Source organism: Vicugna pacos, chromosome 13 (genome assembly GCF_048564905.1).
Source record: "Vicugna pacos chromosome 13, VicPac4, whole genome shotgun sequence".
Classification (NCBI taxonomy): Eukaryota; Metazoa; Chordata; class Mammalia; order Artiodactyla; family Camelidae; genus Vicugna; species Vicugna pacos.
The window spans coordinates 30,563,036-30,583,311 of record NC_132999.1 but is presented as its reverse complement, the minus strand read 5'-3'; the positions used below and the strand labels follow the sequence as shown (position 1 = coordinate 30,583,311).

At 31.9% G+C, this 20,276-nt stretch overlaps 1 protein-coding gene across 4 annotated transcripts in view; it reads left to right on the top strand.

The window, feature by feature from the left end:
• C13H1orf185 (chromosome 13 C1orf185 homolog) overlaps positions 1 to 20,276 on the top strand; it is a 38,382-nt gene that overhangs the window by 3,901 nt on the left and 14,205 nt on the right. For 3 of the 4 annotated variants that reach the window (XM_072974473.1, XM_072974472.1, XM_072974474.1), the window contains exons 1-2: positions 11,109 to 11,134; positions 17,595 to 17,700. In XM_072974473.1, the coding sequence (XP_072830574.1) occupies positions 11,119 to 11,134; positions 17,595 to 17,700 (122 nt within the window). In that variant the 5' untranslated portion in view covers positions 11,109 to 11,118. Of the gene's footprint in view, positions 1 to 2,696; positions 2,771 to 11,108; positions 11,135 to 17,594; positions 17,701 to 20,276 lie in introns of those variants that run through there. The other variant, XM_031684246.2, reaches the window with a different exon arrangement.

Below are 20,276 nucleotides of genomic sequence, written 5' to 3'. Positions count from 1 at the left end.
ATTCCTGAAAAGAATAAGAAAAGGAGCTAAGATTTATTGAAGGTCTAATATGCCAGCCCCTATGGTAAATGCTTTATAAAAGTTACTGAATTTAATTCTAACAGGAATCATTATACATATCATATCAAAAGAGGCTCATTTCTCACAACTAGTAGGTAACAGAGTCAGAATTGGAACCCAAAATTTTTCTATCTTAAGATCCTAGAACTGATACAAAACCTAAGAGAGTGCAATTAACCTTGTGGACTATAGGGTCTTATGCTGGACAGGGAAAGGAGTAGGGCTGGGAGTAAAGCCTAGGAGTGGTAATAAATTGGGGGGAAATTGGGAGGTCAAGGGTTTGGAAATATCAATGAAATAAAATTAAAATTATAGTGTTATTAAGTTAGTAAAAATTGAAATAATGATCAGAGAAAAGCATATTATGGTCAAAGAATAGAATATAGGAGTTAAAATTTCAGAAGTGAAGCAATTTGGGACTGAGCTGGGATGGAGATAGGGGAGGGCGTGGAGAGTGATCACAGCTAGCATTTATTAAGCTTTTAGAGTGCTAGATACTGTACTAAGCACTTTATATGCATTGTCTTATTTAATTCTTGTAATCCTTAGTGAGGTAAATACTATCATTATTTCCATTTGATAGATGAAGTGATTTTGATTGTTACTTTTCTAAATTAAGCTAATGGAATCAGATTTTATAAGGCAGCTTCATTTATGATTAGTTTTCTTACTACTTTCTTTAGCACATTTTTTCTAATCGTATCTTTTTACTAATTATTAGAATTTTTCAAAATAATTTTAATGATAACATTAGTGGTTTAATATTGAATAACAAAGTGATTTAAAACATCTGCTTAATTATGGTGATATTTTATACTTTCAGGTCAAATAAAAGAGAAATCAGTGCTGAACTAAATTATATCAGGCATCTTCAGATTCAGAGCAGGCCACACTTCAGAATTTTTAACTTATTAAAGAGTTAGGAAGAAAAAGTATTTGATGGATGTTAGAAAAGCAGTTTCAAAAGAAAATATAAAACAGGAAAGGCTTGACAACAAAATCTTTTATTTGAAAATATTTTAAGAATCATTTAATACAGTAAACAAAAATATCAGTGAAATCAGAAAAATATCTATTTGAAAAAGAAACAGGAAAAAAGAAATTCAATTCTACTTTAACAGCAAAAATGATATTGTTGGGAAGTAGAAGTTTGAAGAAATACATATAGTATGTATGAGATTACATGTTATTAAGGAAGTTTAAATACTTTACCTAAGAAAGAAGGCACTTGAAAAAAATACCAATTCAACTTACTATAATAAATATTAACAAAGTGATCTGACACATGGTTAGTAAATGCATTAAGGAAATCTTGTGGGAATAAAAAAGACTAAGCATCTCAATATTAAATTTAACCAGTTCTCTTAAGGACAATGAAAACAATCATTTCAAACTAAAAATGAAAAGTTATTATGTTCTTAGTGCACTGCTAAACATGTATACATAACTCAAAGATAATTGATCGGAGTTTGAGAACATAGAAACCATATGATCCGTTTAAATCACTGCATTTAAAATATTTTATGTGTTAAACAGGGAAATAAGGGAAAAAAACCCACAGTGTTTTATTTAAAGCATATCATGGAGGATTATCGTTTTAAAGTATGATAAATGATTTAAATAAGTGATTGTTTAGCAAATGATTGAAACACTTGGCAAGTATTCTCAGAAAATCATTTACCAAAATTTACCCCAAAGGGAAAGTAGGAGTCCTTCATCTTTCCTTTTTGTTAAACAAACATCAACCTAAGTTCAAAAGAATCACCAAGTTACCAAAAATGTAGGTTTGATTGCAATAGAATAAGCGTGTACAAGGTAACTCAAGAAACCTTTGTGATAAAGTGAATAACAAGTTTTCAAACAGTTGTTCAGTTTATTTTAAAAAGCAAAAGTATGTATGTATGTAAACATGGTAGTACAGCCATTTTGTCATATGTGAGTATAAATAAAGTAGTATTTTTAAAAGTTAAAAAAAAGCAAAAGTAGAGCAATGGCTTCAGAATTTTTCAAGAAAAGTTAAAATTCCTGTGTTCATTTAAATGGGAAATGATTATAAGCTTTAAATATGATCAGTCATGTGATGGACTATTCAGAACATTTTGAAGAAATTCACCCAGATCTATGAAATAAGTTTCTAAGGCCAAATGGAAAATGTCACAAAAGAATAAAAAATTTTATATGTTTAAATTGATAAGTGGCAGGAATGAATCATGAAAGAGTATCTAAAGTAAAAAATATTCTTAAAAAGAAACATGTCAATCTAGAAATATGATCTGTAGTCAGCATCACATTTATTACTAAATCACATTCAAATAATGTAAATATATCAAGAAGAGTAACCACTACATTTATTGGGAAATTCATGACAGTCTTCTAAAAGTTGAATACATTACTTAAGGCCAGAAAATTGTAGTCTTCTCATAAATGTATATATATTTTAAATTATGGAATTGCAGCTTCTGAGAGAAACACAGAAACATTTTTCACAAATGTAGAGTATAATTTTCTTCTCATAGATCTAACACTTGAAGGCTAAGAAGTTTTATGCCAGAAAAACAAGATGAGAAAACTAATGGTTAATTTTACATACTCTTTAATGAGATGGAATACTCATTGTCAGAACTGAATTTTCATAGGCCTGCTCCTTCCAGAACCTCAAGTAAAAGAAAGAAGTGCTCCACAGATGAAGAAATTGTCACGGTAACTACTGGTAAGCTTTATATCACAATGTTTCTTCCTCTGTGTAAGTACACATTGTTAGTATTTTTAAATGTTATTTGTTAATACTCAAAGATTTGAACAAGTAGTCTACAGGCTATATATTTGTCCCATAATTTCATAGACTATACTTTTGCAGTTAAGCAGTTCTCAATTTTCATTATTTAGGCTTATGTTGAAATATATCCCAGGTTGGTAGACAACAGTTTCAGGAGACCTTACTTCTCTACATGTAATATAAAAGAACTGTCATAAGGAATATGGACACCTGAGACTTCCATACATACCTTGAGTGAGAAATGAAGGATTGAAGGGCTTTTTCCCTCTCCCCCAAACTTTTAACAGTTATATGTGTGACAGTACTGCACGTAACAGGACTCCTTTAAATAAGAGTTTAAGCAGAGTGTAAGGGAATCTCATAGTGAAGTTGTAACAGGTCTTTCTGGCAACAGATTACTTCTGATGTGAAAAATATTTAAAATAATTTTGAAATGCTTATGATTATTTATTTTACTATATTATAATAACAAGTGGGCAGACAGTCTACTCTTTACCCATGTAAACTTGATAAAATAGAAGAATAGCTGCAGATAAGTAGGTCTGTTTAGCAGGCCCAATGAACTGTAGGATAGATTGTTTTTTTCCCATCACCTACTCCAGAGATGCCTTACATTGTTTGAAAAGGGGAGTGAAAATGCTCCCTTCTCTTCTGATTGAACAAATAAGGATGCTCAAGGTTCAATTAGTTCTTTTTTTTGAGTCCTCTAACATTCTTATTCTTTTTTTTATTGTATAGTTGATATTATGTTGTGTTAATTTCTGGTGTACAGCAGAGTGATTCATATATATATGATATATATATATATGTCTCTATATATATCATATGTCATATATATATACCTCAATTTCTTTTTCATTATAGGCCATTACAAGGTACTGAATATAGTTCCCTGTGCTATATAGTAGGACCTTTTGTTTATCTATTTTATATATAATAGTATCCTCAAATTCTGAACTCCCAATTTATCCCTCCTCACCCCTTTTCCCCCGTAACCATAAGTTTGTTTTCTATGTCTGTGAGTCTGTTTTTTGTAAATAAGTTCATTTGTCTTTTGTTTGTTTGTTTTAGGTTTCACATGTAAGTGATATCATATGGTGTTTTTCTTTCTCTTTCTGGCTTACTTCACTTAGAATGACAATCTCTAGGTCCATCCATGTTGCTGCAAATGGCATTATTTGATTCTTTTTTATGGCTGAGTAGTATTCCATTGTATAAATATACCACAACTTCTTTATCCAGTCATCTGTTGATGGACATGTAGGTTATTTCCATGTCTTGGCTATTGTAAACAGTGCTGCTATGAACATTGGGGTACATGTATCTTTTTGAATTAAGGCTCCTTCTGGATATATGCCTAGCAGTGGGATTGTTGGATCATATGGTAAGTCTATTTTTAGTCTTTTGAGGAATCTCCATACTGTTTTCCATAATGGCTGCACCAAACTCATGTACTGGTCTTTTGTCAAGAATGCAGCACAACTTACAACAAGGTCTTGTGTCAAGAACACATTCTATAACATACTAGAAATAAGGAGTAAATATTCAGAATTGGCAAAATATTTTTTAAATTAGAAAGTCTTCATATTAACTTTATTTAACCCTAAAATTTAACTCTGAGCTTCCTAGAAGCCAAAATGTAAAAGGAAGCGTGGTCAACTACATTATTCTCCTTGACAAAAAGAAAAAAAATCTTTTTAGGTACAGATTTTTTCTTTTTTGCGATGAGAACATTCAAGATTTACTCTCTTAGTAGCTTTTAAGTATATAAGACAGTATAATTAACTGTAGGCATCACACCATGCTATATATTATATCCCCAGGACTTACTTATTTTATAACTAGAAGTTTGTACCTTATGACCACCTTCACTCATTTCACCCACCCTCCTCCCCCCGCCTCTGGCAACCACCAATCTGTTTTTCATAATGTTTTTCATAGTGGCTGCACCAGTTTACAGCCACCAACAGTGCATAAGGGTACCCTCTTCTCCACATCCTCACCAATACATGTTATTTTGTATCTTTTTGATAATAGCCATTGTGACAGGTGTGAGGTGATATCCCCATTGTGGTTTTGATTTGCATTTCCTTCATGATTAGTGATGTCGAGCACCTCTTCTGTACCTGTTGGCCATCATTCAGATCCTTTGCCCATTTTTTAATTGAATTGTTTGATTTTTTTGCTGTTGATTTGTACGAGTTCTTATATATTTTAGATATTAACTCCTTATTATGTATATTATTTGCAGATATTTTCTCCCATCAGTAGAATACCTTTTCATTTTGTTCATGGTTTCCTTTGCTGTACAGAAGCTTTTTGGTTTGATGTAGTCCCACTTGTTTATTTTTGCTTTTGTTGCCTTTGAAAAAAATTTTAATTTTTTACATAGAATTTTATTTAGGCACTATTTGGTTATATGGAAAAATACATCCCCTCTGAAAATCTTGTAGCAACTACAATAATGTTTCTTGTCAATTCATGCAACAACTGAACCAAGTTATTTAAAAGTAATTTAAGAAGGAAAGTTAGAATATTACCTTGTTTTACATAAGGTCAGGATTTTTTCAGTTCCTGTAATTATAAGGTTTATAACTTTTTAAAATGTTTATAAGTAGAAGAAAATCCATGCTTTAAAGCATGAAATGGAGAGGTCATCTGAAATTAAGAATAGTAGATGAGATTGAAACTTGAGCATTAAAGGAAAAAAATTAGAGTATCTACAGTGGAGAATAAGTGACAAAAAATCTACATAATTCACTGGATTTGATTTACTTACATGAAAAATAGGCAAAGGAGAAGTCATCAGAGAAATAATTATTTCTAAAGCCTTTGACTACCCATGTAAGCTATTAGATTATAGGACCTAGATCTATAGTTCATTGAGAATAAAATTCTCAGTATTCTTGGTAGTTATATTCTGTAAAGTTGCTGTGAACACTGAATTAACAAATGCTTAAACATTTCTCCTAGGGGAAGATACTGGGTTAGATTCCTGCAAGCCTCTGAGTACAACATTGTCATCAAATGATGAAATTATTATACTGTTTTGCATGTACTTTTGTTTAAAGACACTTCATAAGGTATAGTGCTGATTCATTAACATAGAACTCACAGCCAACAGCAGCACTGTAACTCACGGCAGAGTGAAATTTATCTAGCACACATTTTCTCTGTAAGGCACATCACAGCCTTCTTGCACTTAGGAACACTAGATGGTGTTCTGCGTTATGTTTGGGGACCACTTTAAACAGTGAAATTACCAACAAGAAGTATGAAAGTGCAAAAACTGTGGCCCTAACTAGATCACCAAAAAGACTAGAGTATGAAAGCTACAGCAAAACAGAATATTGCCTTGTTTGACCTCAGTTAAAAACATGTACTTCAACAAAATTTTCACCACTTTGTCCACGTGCATTTCTGTAAATAATTATAACAGCACTGTGAGTATTGATTTTGGGATAACAAATAAATTTCAGTGTGTAGATGAATTCACAAACACAGAATCTGCAAATAATGCATATCAACTATAATTACTTTAGCAAAGTTTCAGATTCATCTTTCATTGTAGAATTTAAATGGGTCTAAAATCAAAAAAGTTCCTGAGACTCTTCTGTTTACTTAGTTTTTAACATGTAGCATTTAATATCACTTTTATTTTGTTCAAATTTTGTTTCATCTCCTTTTAAAATATTATAATTTAATTTTTACTTCTTAAAACTGCTTCTTGAGGAACAACTGAATCATTTTTATCATTTTGACAGTTTTGAGATACATTTATATACATCATCACAGTTAAGGTAATGAGCCTACTTATCACCCCTTTAAGATTTTTTGTACCCTATTGTAATCCTACCTTCCCACCCTTCCCTGTCCCCATCTCCAAGCAACCACTCATCTGCTTTCTATCACTTTAGATTAGTTTGCATTTTCTAGAGTTCTATGAAAGTGGGATCATATAGTATAAAGTCTTCCTTTTTTCTTGGCTTCTTTCACTCAGCAGAATTATTTTTAATTTATTCATGTTGTTGCATGTATCAGTAGTTTTATTTCTCTTTATTGCTGAGAGTATTCCATTGTATAAATATACTACAGTTTGTTTATCCATTTATTTGTTGGTGGTCACTTGAGTTGTTTCCAGTTTGCATTAGTTTTCTATTGCTGCATAACAAATAACTACAATCTTAACTGCTTAAAACAACACCCATTTGTTAGTTTTTAGTTATGTAGGGGAGTAATCCAGGCACAGTGGGCCAGATTTCTCTGCTTACGGGATTATAAGGCTGAAATCAAGGTGTCAGCCAGGCTGCATTCCTTTTTGGTGGCTCTGGGGAAAAATCCACTTCTCAGTTTATTCAGGTTGTTGACTGAATTTAGTTCCTTCTAGTTGTAGAACTGAGGTCCCCATTTTCTTGCTGGCTGTCAGTTAGGGGCTGCTTTCAGCTACTAGAGGCTGCCCTCATTCTTTGCTACATGGCTCCCTCCGTCTTTAAGCCAGTAGCAGAGAACTTCTTATACATGGATCCCCCTCTGCTTCAAATCCCTGACTATCAGTCTGACCTCTAGATCCAAATTTAAAGGGCTCAGGTGATTAGGTCAGGCCCACTGAGATCATCTCCCTATCTTAAACTCATCTGATTTGGGATCTTAATAATATCTGCAAAATATTTTCATAGTAGTACCTGGATAAATAATTTTTAGGCTAAAAATAGACTTACCATATGATCCAGCAATCCCACTCCTGGACATATATCCAGAGGGAACCTTAATTCAAAAAGTCACCTGCACCTCAATGTTCACAGCAGCACTGTTTACAATAGCCAAGACATGGAAACAACCTAAATGTCCATCAACACATGACCGGATAAATAAGCTCTGGTATATTTATACAATGGAATACTACTCAGCCATAAAAATGATAAAATAATGCCATTTGCAGCAACATGGATGGCCCTGGAGAATGACATTCTGAGTGAAGTAAGCCAGAAAGAGAAAGAAAAATACCATATGGTATCACTCATTTGCGGAATCTAAAAAAAAATGAACTTATATATAAAACAGAAACAGACTCACAGACATAGAATACAGAATTGTGGTTGTCAGTGGGGAGGGAGGTGGGATGGGATAAACTGGAAGTTCGAGATTTGCAGATACAGACTGGTATATATAAAATAGATAAACAAGTTTATGCTGTATGGCACAGGGAACCATAGTCAATATCTTATAGTAGCTTTTGGTGAAAAAGAATATGACAATGAATATATGTATATTCACGTATGACTGAAGCATTGTGCCGTACAACAGAAATTGATACAACATTGTAAATGGATTGTACCTCAATAAAAAATGTGATAAAAGTAATAATTTTTAATAACTTGGGAAAGGTGGGTGCATGTATACCAGGGGCCAGGAATCTTGGAGCCATCTTAGAATTCTGCCTACCACACTGTTTTTTGCTATTACAAATAAAGCTGCTATGAAAATTGTATGGGCATATATTTCTTTTTCTCTTGTATAAATATGAAGAAATAGAATAGCTGAATCACATAGTAGGTATATGTTTAACTTACAGGAAACTGTCAAACTGTTTTCCAAAGTGATTGTACCATTGTACATTAACACCAGCAAAGTATGAGAAATTTCAATTCCTCCCCATCCTTGCCAATCTTTGGTATAGTCAGTCTTTTTAATTTTAGCTGTCCTAATGATGTGGAGAATCTTCTTATATGCTAATTTATAACATCTATCTGTCTGTCTGTCTGTCTGTCTATCTATCTATCTTGTTCTTGTTTGGTGAAGAGTCTGTTGATACAATTTGCTCATTTTTAGTTTTTTGTTCATTTTCTTACTGTTCAGTTTTGAGAGTTCTTTATATATTCTGGATGCAAGTTCTTAATCAGATATATGTTTTGCTAAGATTTTCTCCCATTCTGTGGCTTGTGTTTTCATTCTCTTAGTAGTGTCTTTTGAAGAGCTGAAGTTTTAATATTTGATTTGTCCGTCTGTTCTTTTTTTGATTACGCTTTTGGTGTTAGCTATGAAGCCTAGCTCAATGTCACAAAGATTTTTCCTATGTTTTCTTGTTGAAATTTACAGTTTTAAGTACATTTAGGTTTTCAGCAATTTGAGTTAAAATTTATATGAGGCATTTTGTGAATTATAGATCCAGGTTATTTTTTGTATATATACTTATCCAGTTGTTCCAGCACTACTACATTGCCTTTGCCACTTTGTCAAAACTCAGTTGTCTTCTTATGTGTGGGTTTATTTCTGAACTCTATATTCTGTTCAGCTATATATTTGTCTATATTTATGCCAATATGATACTCTTTTGATTACTATTTCAATTATAATAATTCTTGAAATCAGGTAGTTATCCTTCCAACTTTTTCTTCTTTTTTCAAAGATGTTTTGGCTATTCTTGGTCCTTTGCATTTCCATATGAATTTTAAAGTCATTTTGCCAATTTTTACAAGAGAGCCTACGGGAATTTTGATTTGGATTTCCTTGAAACTATAGGTCAGTTTAAGGAGAATTGATATCAAAATCGTAGTATGTCTTTCAACACATGAGCAAGGTATATCTCTATTTATCTAGGTCTTCCTTAGTTTCTCTTAGCAATATTATCTAATTGCATGTGTACATGCTTTTCACATCTTTTATCAGATTTATTTATTTTATACTGTTGCAAGTGGTAGTTTTTGAACATTTCAATTTTCAATTGTTTTTTATAGTATATAGAAAGGCTCTTTTTGCTTTCTTTTTAAAACTTTTTATTTTATTGTGGACACTTAATATGAGATCTATCTATCCTCATAAAATTTTAAGTGTGTAACACAGTGCTGTTAACTATAGGCACAATATTGTATAGAAGATCTCTAAAACTTATTTATCGTGCCTAGTTAAGATTTTATGCCTATTGATTAGCAACTCTTCATTTCCTTCCTTCCTCTGGCCTCTGGCAATCACCATTCTACTCTTTGATTCTATGAATTTGACTATTTTAGATACGTCATATAAGTAGAAGCACTCAATATTTGTCCCAATTTGACTGGCTTATTTCTTTTACAATAATGTTCTCCAGGTTCATTTATGTTGTCATATATGGCAAGATTTCCTTCCTTTTTAAGGCTGAATAATATTCCATTGGGTATACATATACATATCTATATACACACATATACATATATACATATTCACACACTACAGGAATAGATATTGGATCTTGTCCAATTTTTCCATGTCTATTGACATATATCCATATTGATCACATGGATTTTCTTTTTTAATTTGTTAATATGGTGAATTGCATTGATTGGTTTTTTAATGCTAAACCACCCTGTTTTCTTAAGATGAATCCCATTTGGTCATGATGTAGTATCCTTTTAATATAATGTTGGATTTAATTTGCTAAAATATGTTTAGAATTTTGCATCTATGTTCATGATGCATGTTTGTTGATTGTAATGTACCCTCCACCCTTGTCTTCTCTCTTTTTTTTGTTCTTCTGATTTTGGTATCGGGATAATGCAAACTTCATAGGATAAATTGAAATTTATGTCCTTGTCTTCAAATAGTTGAAGTATTTATGTAGAATTAGTACTTTTTTTCTCTTTAAGTGTTAGGTAGAATTTATCAGAGAAGCACTTGGATGTGGAGTTTTCTTTGTAAGAATTTTAATTACAATTTCAGTTTCTTTAATAGATATGCAATAGGTATGTGTCTGTTTTTGTTGTCTCTTTCTTCCTGAGTGAACTTTGAAAATTTATGTTTTAAGAAATTTTTCCCTTTCATCCAAGTTGTTAAATTTATTAGCATAAAATTATTCATAATATTGCCTTACTATACTTCTAATATCTATAAAATATGTGGTAATGTCACCCCTCTTATTTCTGATATTGATAATCTATTTCATTGGTTTTCATTTTGGTTTTTAAATTTTTTTCCTCTCTTTACTTTGGGATTAATAAGCTCTATTTATTTTAGTTTTTAAGATTATTTACACATTTTCCCCTGTTGTTGCAGGTTTTTTGGTATTGATTTTCTGCTAAGTACTGCTTTAGTGGCATCCCACAAATCCTGACATGTTTTGTTTCATTTTATTTGGGTTGAGTGTTCTGTAAATGTCAGTTAGATCCGTAATGACACATGGCTTCCAAAGTTCCCTGGGGATCATTTCCATCCCAGTCAAGCCTAAAGGGAGAAAGAACTTAGAGGAAGATGCTTGGGAAGTTTTTATGACATCATTTCCATTTAAATTCCATTGGTTAGAACTCAGTCGCATGGCTTCACCTAATGGTATGGGAAGCTGGGACATATAGTCTTTCTAACTTTTTCCCTAGGAAGAAGAGGAAAAATATATTTGGACCAAAGCCAGCAATCTCTTTCTATTCTCTGAAAGAGCTTGTATAAGATAAGGAATACTTGAATCATGGGTATACAGTAGAAATTATAAAGTTATTGGGGCTGCTGTTTTCTTTGGGGGAAATTTTATAACTACTGATTTAGTTTAATGGATACATGTTCATTTAGGTGTTCTATTACTTCTTTAGTCATTTTTTGTAAGTCACTTTTTAGGTATATAAAACTTAGTATAATTTTTAGAATATATTAGCATAAATTTATTTGAAGAATTTTCTTATTTTAATCTCTGCAGTAACTGTAATTATGTTCTTTTGTCACTTTTATGATTGTCTACTTGTCGTTCCTTTTTTAATTTGGTTAATCTTACTAAAGATTTGTCAATCTCTTTAGTCTTTACCTAAAATCTTAGTTTTTTCACTAATTTCTGTTCTTTAATTTCCTCCCTATACTTTATTTGGACTTACGTTGCTCATCTTTTTCAACTTTAATTTGAATGCTAAGCTCATTATTTTTCAGCTTTTATCCCCCTAATATATGCATCTAGGGCCATATGTTTCCCTTGAATTTGTCTTCAGCTTTGTTGATGCAATAGTGCTCTCAGTATTGGTTAGTTCTGTGTATTTCCAAATCTCCACTGATTTCATCTTTAATGCATGAGTTATTTACAGTGTGATTTAAAATTTTCACAAGTATGGAAGCTTTTCTTAGGGTATATTTTGGGTTATTAATTTACGATTGATTGCATTATTATCAGAGAATGTGGTATGTGTAATAATGATTCTATAAAACTTCAGTCTTGTTTTATGACCTGGTATATGCATGCAGTTTGAGATGTCTTCCTCTTTATTATGTTAGTAATTCCTTGTAACATTATCTTCTTTATTCCTTATTCTAAATCTGTGAGATAGGTAGTATGACTCCCATTTTCCAAATAAGAACATTAAAATATAACTAACATAGTAAGTAACTTTTCCAAGTTCACAGATCTAGTTAGTTTTGTATTCAGAGCAGCCACCAAATAGACAAATCAGTATGGTCAACTTTTTATACAGTTGCATATAAACTGTGCTTATATTTCATTATAGGTTTTTAAACCTCAAGGCAAGACTAATTCATATTTAAATAGGTTTTTATCCCTCATTTGGTGCCTTAAATAGTATCTCACACATATTTAGTGTTCAATAGGTGTTTGTTGAATTGGAGTAAACCTGAGACTGAAATCTGGCAAAACCCTAAAAGAGTATTAAACAGGTAATTTGTGAATACTCAAAAAAATAAAACAATTTTTAGTTCTGGAATCACTGCAAAAAATAATCTGAAAATACTCCTGACACAAATACATAGTGTAACATAGTGTTTTCTAGTTAAAAGATATAGACATAGATATACCTAGTTAATATCTATCTCTATATTTTATCTCTATGTCTGTATCTATCCATATCCTTTATATATCTATATCTATATCTATATCTATATCTATATCTATATCTATATCTATCTATATCTCTTTATATATCCTAGATATAGATAGATAGATTAAAAGATAGATGTACTGAGGAAAAGAGTCCTACAAAGGCAACAAAGTTAAAGAGAGAAATGGGAAGAAAATCTAATGATTTAAGTTACTGATGCCAAGGTAAGAGAGAAAGAGTGGTCAGTAGTGACCTTTCAATTCTGTGTTAATAAATTTATTAATGACCTTGGGAATAGAAGTTGTGAAGAAGTAGAAATTCTCATTTTAAGAGTTTTGGCTGCGAATGGTAAGAAAAGGATCAGTTGTAAGCTGGAGGGTGCTCTGGGTAGAGAGAGTTTTGTTTATCTTAAGATGGAAGTCTCATAACCTGGTTTAAGACTTAATATCTTTGGCTAGCTATCTCTTACTCATTTTGTAAGATTCATCTCAAATGTTCTCTAAAAAACTGTTTCTGAAATGTTCTCTAAAAATCTGTTCAAACTGCCTCTGATGTTTAGTGCTGTCAACAGGTCATTATCATAGCAGTTAAAATATTTTAATGAATATTCCATTTGAATGTTTTGTCTCCTCCAGATTGTAAACTCTGTGACCATATGTTACTTATCATTGAATCACCAATTCTTGGCAAGGGTTTGGCAATAGAAAATTCTCAAACAATGTTTAGCTAAACTATGGAGCTTAAAAAAAATTATCATTTCATAAATCTTCTTGTGTCTGTATTTTGTATTCATTTTTTCCATTATAATGCCTATAACACTTTTTAAATGCATTTACTCTTTTTTACATGTGTGACCTTCCTACATGTGTGACCTTCCTGTATTATACATTTTTTGTGATACCAGCATCTAGCACAGTGCCTATCATTTATTCATCAAGTAGACAATCATTTCTTCAGTAACCAGCCATTATTCTAAACTCTGAGAATACCATAGTGGGGTAAAAAAAAGCTTATCTTCTGGTAGAGGAAAACAGATAATAGATAATAAACCAGTAAGTAAAGAAGTTTATTTATGGTAGTATTTATTAAAGGCAAAGAAGCAGGGTGATATAATATCAACACTCTAGTATGTATTTTTTGTGAACACATGTGTGTACTTCGGTTTGGTGTATGTCTAAGAATTACTCGGTCATATGGTATATATATTTTCAGCTTTAATAATAGTGCCAAACAGTTTTCCAAAGTATTGTACAAAATTACATTCCCACAGTGAGTGAGAGTTTAGGTTACTTTGCCTCCTTGATAACGCTTGACATTTTCTGTCTTTTTCATTTTAGGCATCATATAGATTGTCATATTAATTCATTGTGGTTTAATTTACACTTATATGATTATTAGGATTTGTATATTTATTGGACAATTAGATATTCTCTTTTATGACATCCTTAAATATTTAGCAGTCATCCTGTTTTTCTGATAAAATCTAAAGATATTCAGTGTCTCTACTAGATAATGATAGACCTTAGCGATTTTTTAATTACTGTTGTTTCCTCACTTATTGATTGTATGCCTCTTAGCAAGTTACTTAATCTCATTTTTGCCTCATCTGTTTCCTCATCTGTAAAGTGGGGAAATAATAGTACTTATAAAGTTGTTATGAGAATTAAATGAGTTAACATATATAAAGCACTTTGAACAGTGCCTGGCATATGGTATTTGCTGTATAAATATTAGATTATTGTTATTGTTGTAATGGTGAAAGGATAGACAATGTATATCAAGGGGACAGAATAGAGAGTCCAGAAATCAACTGACACAAATATAGCTAATTGATTTTTGACAAGGGTACAACAGCAACTCTATGAAGAAAAGGTAGTCTTTTCAATAGTGTTGGAACCACTGGCTACACATACATATGCAAAAAGAAAGAACTAGACCCATGCCTCATACCTTATGCAAAAAACAATTCAAAATGAATCGCAAATTAAATGTAAAACATAAATATAAACGTTTTATAGGAAAATGTAGAAGAAAATCTTTTGTGACCTGGGTTAGACAAAGAGTTCTTAGATAGGACCCATAGCACAGTACATAAGAGAAAAAAGTTGATAAACTGGACACTACTAAAAATTAAAATGTTTTACTCTGTGAATGACACTGTAAGGAGGATTGAAAAGACTAGTCAGAGCTAGGGGAAAATATTTCCAAATCACATATCTGACCAAGGTCTTGTATCCAGAATATATAAAGAATTCTAAAAAAGCAGCCAAGATGTAAACAAATACTTCACTAAAGAAGATATATGGATGGCAAATAAGCACATAGAAAGATGCTCAACGTAATTATTTACTAAGGAAATGCCAATTAAAACCATAGTAAGATACCACAGCACATCTGTTAGAATGGCTGAAACAAAACTGACAATACCAATTAGTGGTGATGATATAGAGCAACTAAAACTGTTTTTGCTCGTGGGAAAACTACACAAAACAGCCACTTTGGAAAGCAGTTTGATAGTTTCTTACAAATTTCAATATATTCTTGCTACATGACCCTACTGAAATAAAAACTTTAAACATCTGTATGCAAGTGTATGGTATAGTTATACCTAACAACCCCAAACTGGAAACAACTGAATGTTTCTCAGCCAGGGAATAGATGGTGATAGATCTATAAAATGGAATATTAGCAATAAAAAGGAACAAACTACTGGTACATGCGAAAACATGGATGAATCTCAAATGCATCATGCTAAGTTAAAAAAGCCAGACTCAAAAGACAACATGCTGTATTATTCCATTTATATGAAATTCTGGAAAAGGCAAAACTATAAGGATAGAAAACAGGGATGGAAAATACTCAGTGGTTACCAGCGGTTAGTGCTTGACCACTAAGAGGCTCTACAAGAAAATGTTTTGGGGTGATGAAAGTGTTCTGTAACTTGATTGTGGTGGTGATTAAACATGCTGTATATTTTTCAGAACTTATAGAACTACACATGCACACACACAAACAAACACACATGGATTTTACTACGTGTAAATTTAAAATGTTGTTTAAGAAAAAGCCTTAGCCTGCATCTCTGAATTTAACTGCTTTGTTACTTCTCTGTTCTCTCTTTTGGAACCCCTGCTAGTTTTTTATGCTATATACTCAATCTTTTCCAAGTCTCAATTTCTTTATCAGATTTTTCATTTCTTTATGTTAAGTGGGTGAATCTCAGTATTGTCTTTCATTTCATTAATTCTTTGTGTTTAAAAAAGTTTACTCCATCTTAAATTTTTTTAATTTATAATTCCAAGATTCTTTCTTGGTCCTTTTTTCAATTGGCCATTTCACTATGCCAGAGGATGGCTTGGTTTGGATATTGTCTCATTGATTTTCTCTGCTTTTTGTAGTTAATTCCTGCCTCCAGATCTCAGTGCCTAGCAAGGCTGTGATTTTTAACTACTGCTTAGTTCTCTGTTGCTTTTCTTCTTTTGTCCATAGAGATATTTATCTTATATTTGAATACAACTGTGTCTTATAATTTTTTAGGTATGAGTTTTATCTATCTTGCTTTTATCATTTAATGCTGTCTGGTATTTCCGTATACCACAATGTCTGTGATTTTCAGCCAAGGGCAATTTTGCTCCCCAGAATACATTTGGTAATGCCTGGAGATATCTCTGGCACAATGCACAAGACAGTCCCTCACAACAAATTACCTGGTTCAAAATAGCAGTAGTACTGAAGTTAAGAAATCCTGCACTAAATAATCAAAGAATACTATATTTTTTCAAATATAACACCATCATAATTATTTAATAGACTCCTTTATGTGGGGCATTTAGAGGGTTTTTTGTATTACAACTATCACTTTGATAAATAGCCTTATGTAACTTTTTTATATCGTTAATTAATCCCAAAATGTAGATTTTCTGAACCCAAAGAAAATTAAGATTTGAGAGGCATCATGTAGAAACCTGGAAATTATTTAGAAAATAACAAAAGTATGGGAACAACAAAGTCTTTATCATGTTATACCCTTAGTGGAACTTATATGCACCCATAGAGATCTTCTGTTAGTTTTATACTTTTAAACCCTTTTTTTCCCCCAAATAATATATCCCTAAATTGTCTTAAGGCCATTCAGATTCTATACAGCCTTCTGTGAAAGCTTTCTACAGCTTGCTTTATCATTAGGTAGCAGATTTTAGAATCTTTAAGGATATTCTTCACCACTCTGACCATAAATACCTCATGTCTTTTTTATTCTTAATTCTTTTTAATACATACCAGAATTAAGATATTTGGTAGCAGGGATAAAATAATAGGAAAAACAGAGGACTGCCTTTGATTTGCTGCCTAACGTTACTTTAGTTACTTCTTTTACCTAGGCCTCAATTTTATCATCTGCAAAGTGAGGAGTTATGTAATTACTATAGGCTTTTCCAGTTATAAACCTATGATGTAGTTTACTTACATTGCTTTTATTTAGTTTTTGGCTATCATCTTTTACTGTTCCTGAGATTAGAAATAAAATGTTTTCTAAAATCTCTAAAAATTCCTCATATTTGTTCTTTATTACCTTTATCCATGTCCTTATGGGGACTGATGATACAAATCTTGAAATACAAAGTGTCTTATGTTTGAGGACTGCAAAGAATGATACTGGGAAAATAGCATAAAAATTCACAACTGGGCTGGAAAGGGGGAAAACTAGATGAGAAAAAAGGAGGTGACAGCTGTGTAAAAACAAAACCTAAGTCTCAAATTTTGGCAGGGGCCAAATGTGCCCTGGGCTCTAATCAGCATGAGGCCCTGTGTAATTCTCAAACTCATGGTCTTGAAAATTACTAGAATTGCACAGGCCAGAATTCAGGTCTCCCAACCTCCTACTTAATGTCCTAATACTACACTATATAATATTATGTCATTTAATTTTACATAGAAAATGAAGATACATGCATGAAATAATCTTTTATAATTTATTTGTATAGGTTTTTTTAACCACTTAACCTATTTTCTGGCTGCTGGTGCTGTTACTTTGGGAATTGGTTTCTTTGCTTTGGCATCAGCTCTGTGGTTCCTGATTTGCAGACGAAGGTAAGATTTATTAGAGTATTTAACTTCTTTTCCTTTAAAAAATTCAGTGAAAGATTTTCTCAAGTGGCGTTCAACTTAAATAACTGTAAGGTTTTCTCAAATGATATTAAACTTAAATAATTACAGTAATTTTATTGAGGAGAGAAAACTTTACATGTTTAAAATAGTCTGAAAAGAGAAGTTATTGTGGTATAATAGTCCAAGTAGTATAATAGTAATCCTCATGCATTAAAATTTTAAGGAATAATCAGATCACTTTTATTCTGTAGAAGATAGGAGTTTGAATTATAATAAAAAGCTAGTAAATTTTTAAGTTTTTTACTACTACTTTAGAGATTAAAAACATTACTGAGAGAGAAAGACTCTTTAGGAAATATTTAAGAAAAGAGCTGACTCAACAAGCACCTACTATATAGTACAGGGAACTATTTTCAGTATCTTTTAATAACCTACAATGGAAAAGAATTTGAAAAGTATATATATGTATAACTGAATCACTTTGCTATACACCTGAAACTAACAGAATATTGTAAATCAACCATACTTATTTTTTAATTTTATTTTATTGAGTTATAGTCAGTTTACAATGTTGTATCAATTTCCAGTGTACAGCACAATTTTTCAATTATACATTAACATACATATATTTGTTGTTGCATTCTTTTTCACTGTGAACTTAAATAAAAGTAAATAAATAAATAAATAAATAAATAAATAAATAAATAAATAAATAAATAAATAATGAGCTGACAGAATGCTCTGATATGGTCTAAATGTAGTCTTTTGCCAGAGATGGAAAAAAAGATACTTGACACCTTAGTTTCTTTCAGCCCTAAAATGTGGTGTTTTCAATTATTTAATTGGTTCAGTATTTGCTTTGTCTGATATTTAAAAATGTGAACTGTAACATAATCTTCCCATACACTCTTTGAGGAGTCTCTATTTCAGCAAAAAAGTACATACTATCTATCCACTTGTACAAGTCAGAAAAATAGCAATTTTTCACTTATTCATTCTTTCAACAAATATTTATTGGGTACCTGCCGTTGTTCTAGGTACAGAAGATACAACTGTGAACAAGTCAGACAAGATTCTTGTTTCATAGACTTGCAGTGCCACTGGAAGGAGACAGATAATAAACAAAGTGAACGTCAGGGAATGTCTCTGCAAGTGGGTAGTATTTAATCCGAGACAGGAGTTAAAAGGAGCCAGACACGTGACAACCTTGTAGAAATTTTTTCTATGCTGAAGGGTTTAGGAAGTCCAGAGACTCCAAGTGGGAATGATCTTGATATTGTTTGGTAAACAGAAGAAGGCCAGTGTGAATAAATTGAAGTGACAGAAGGAAATGATTAGGCTGAAGAGGTAGATAGGGGTCGGATCACATAGGAATTTGTAGGCTAGAACATGGAGTTTTGATTTTATTATTTCTGCCATTGGTTTTAAACAAGGGAATGGCATCATCGTAACAGCTAACATCAAGGGTTTATTACATACTAGGCACTAAGTGCTTTATATATGTCATTATCTCAGTTAGACTTCATAACAGCCCCATGAAGTAGCAATAGTATCCCCATTTTAAAGGCTACAATGCCACTATAGATGATTTATATTTTAATAACACTTTTAAAAATTTGAGATACATATTTTAAATGTATGATGATGAATTTCAACAAATATATTCCCATGTAACCACAACCCTACTCAAGATATAGAACTTTTCCATCACTCTGTGATGTTCCCTCATCCTCCTTTTCAGGCATCACTCCCCACCTCCCAGCTAGAGGCAATCATTATTGTGATTTTTATCACCATAGATTAATTTTGCCTACTCTTGAACTTCATATAAGTGAAGTCATTTGGACTTTTTTATGTCTGCTTTTTTCACTTAACGTAATATTTTTGAAATTCATTTATGCTGTTGCATGTTCATACTTTTTATTAGTGAGTAGTATCCCATTGTATGAATATGCCTCAGTTAATTTATCCATTCTTCTGTTAATGGACATTTGGGTCATTTCCAATTTTTTTAGCCCTTAGGAATAAAGATGCTATGAACATTCTTGTATAAATCTTTTTGTACATTTGCTTTCACTTTTCTTAGATAAATACCTAAGAGTAGAATTGCTAGATTGTGTGACTAACTTTATAAGAACTGGCTAAACAGTTTTCCAAGATGAATATACATACCCATTGGCAATGTATGAGAGTTCTGATCCGTAACTTACAAAGATTTTTATTTCTCAGTGAATTCTGCATTTTAATGGAGCAAGAGTGAAAGCAGAGAGACAAGTTAGGAGACTATTGCACAGTCCAAGTTAGAGATGATAGTGTCTTGAACTAATGTAGAAGTAGAATATTCGAGATGAAAAAAAGGGGTTGGATTTAGAGTATATTTTGCAGGTAGAATTAGCAGTTCTTGTTGATGGATTGGATGAGGTAAGGAAAGATAATTGAAATGGCAGAGTTAATGCTAACACTGTTAGCAGAGTTAATGCTAACATTTTTACCATGAGCAACTGAGTACTTGATCATGCTATTTACTGAGATGAGGAGGTGATAAGAGTAGGGAGCAA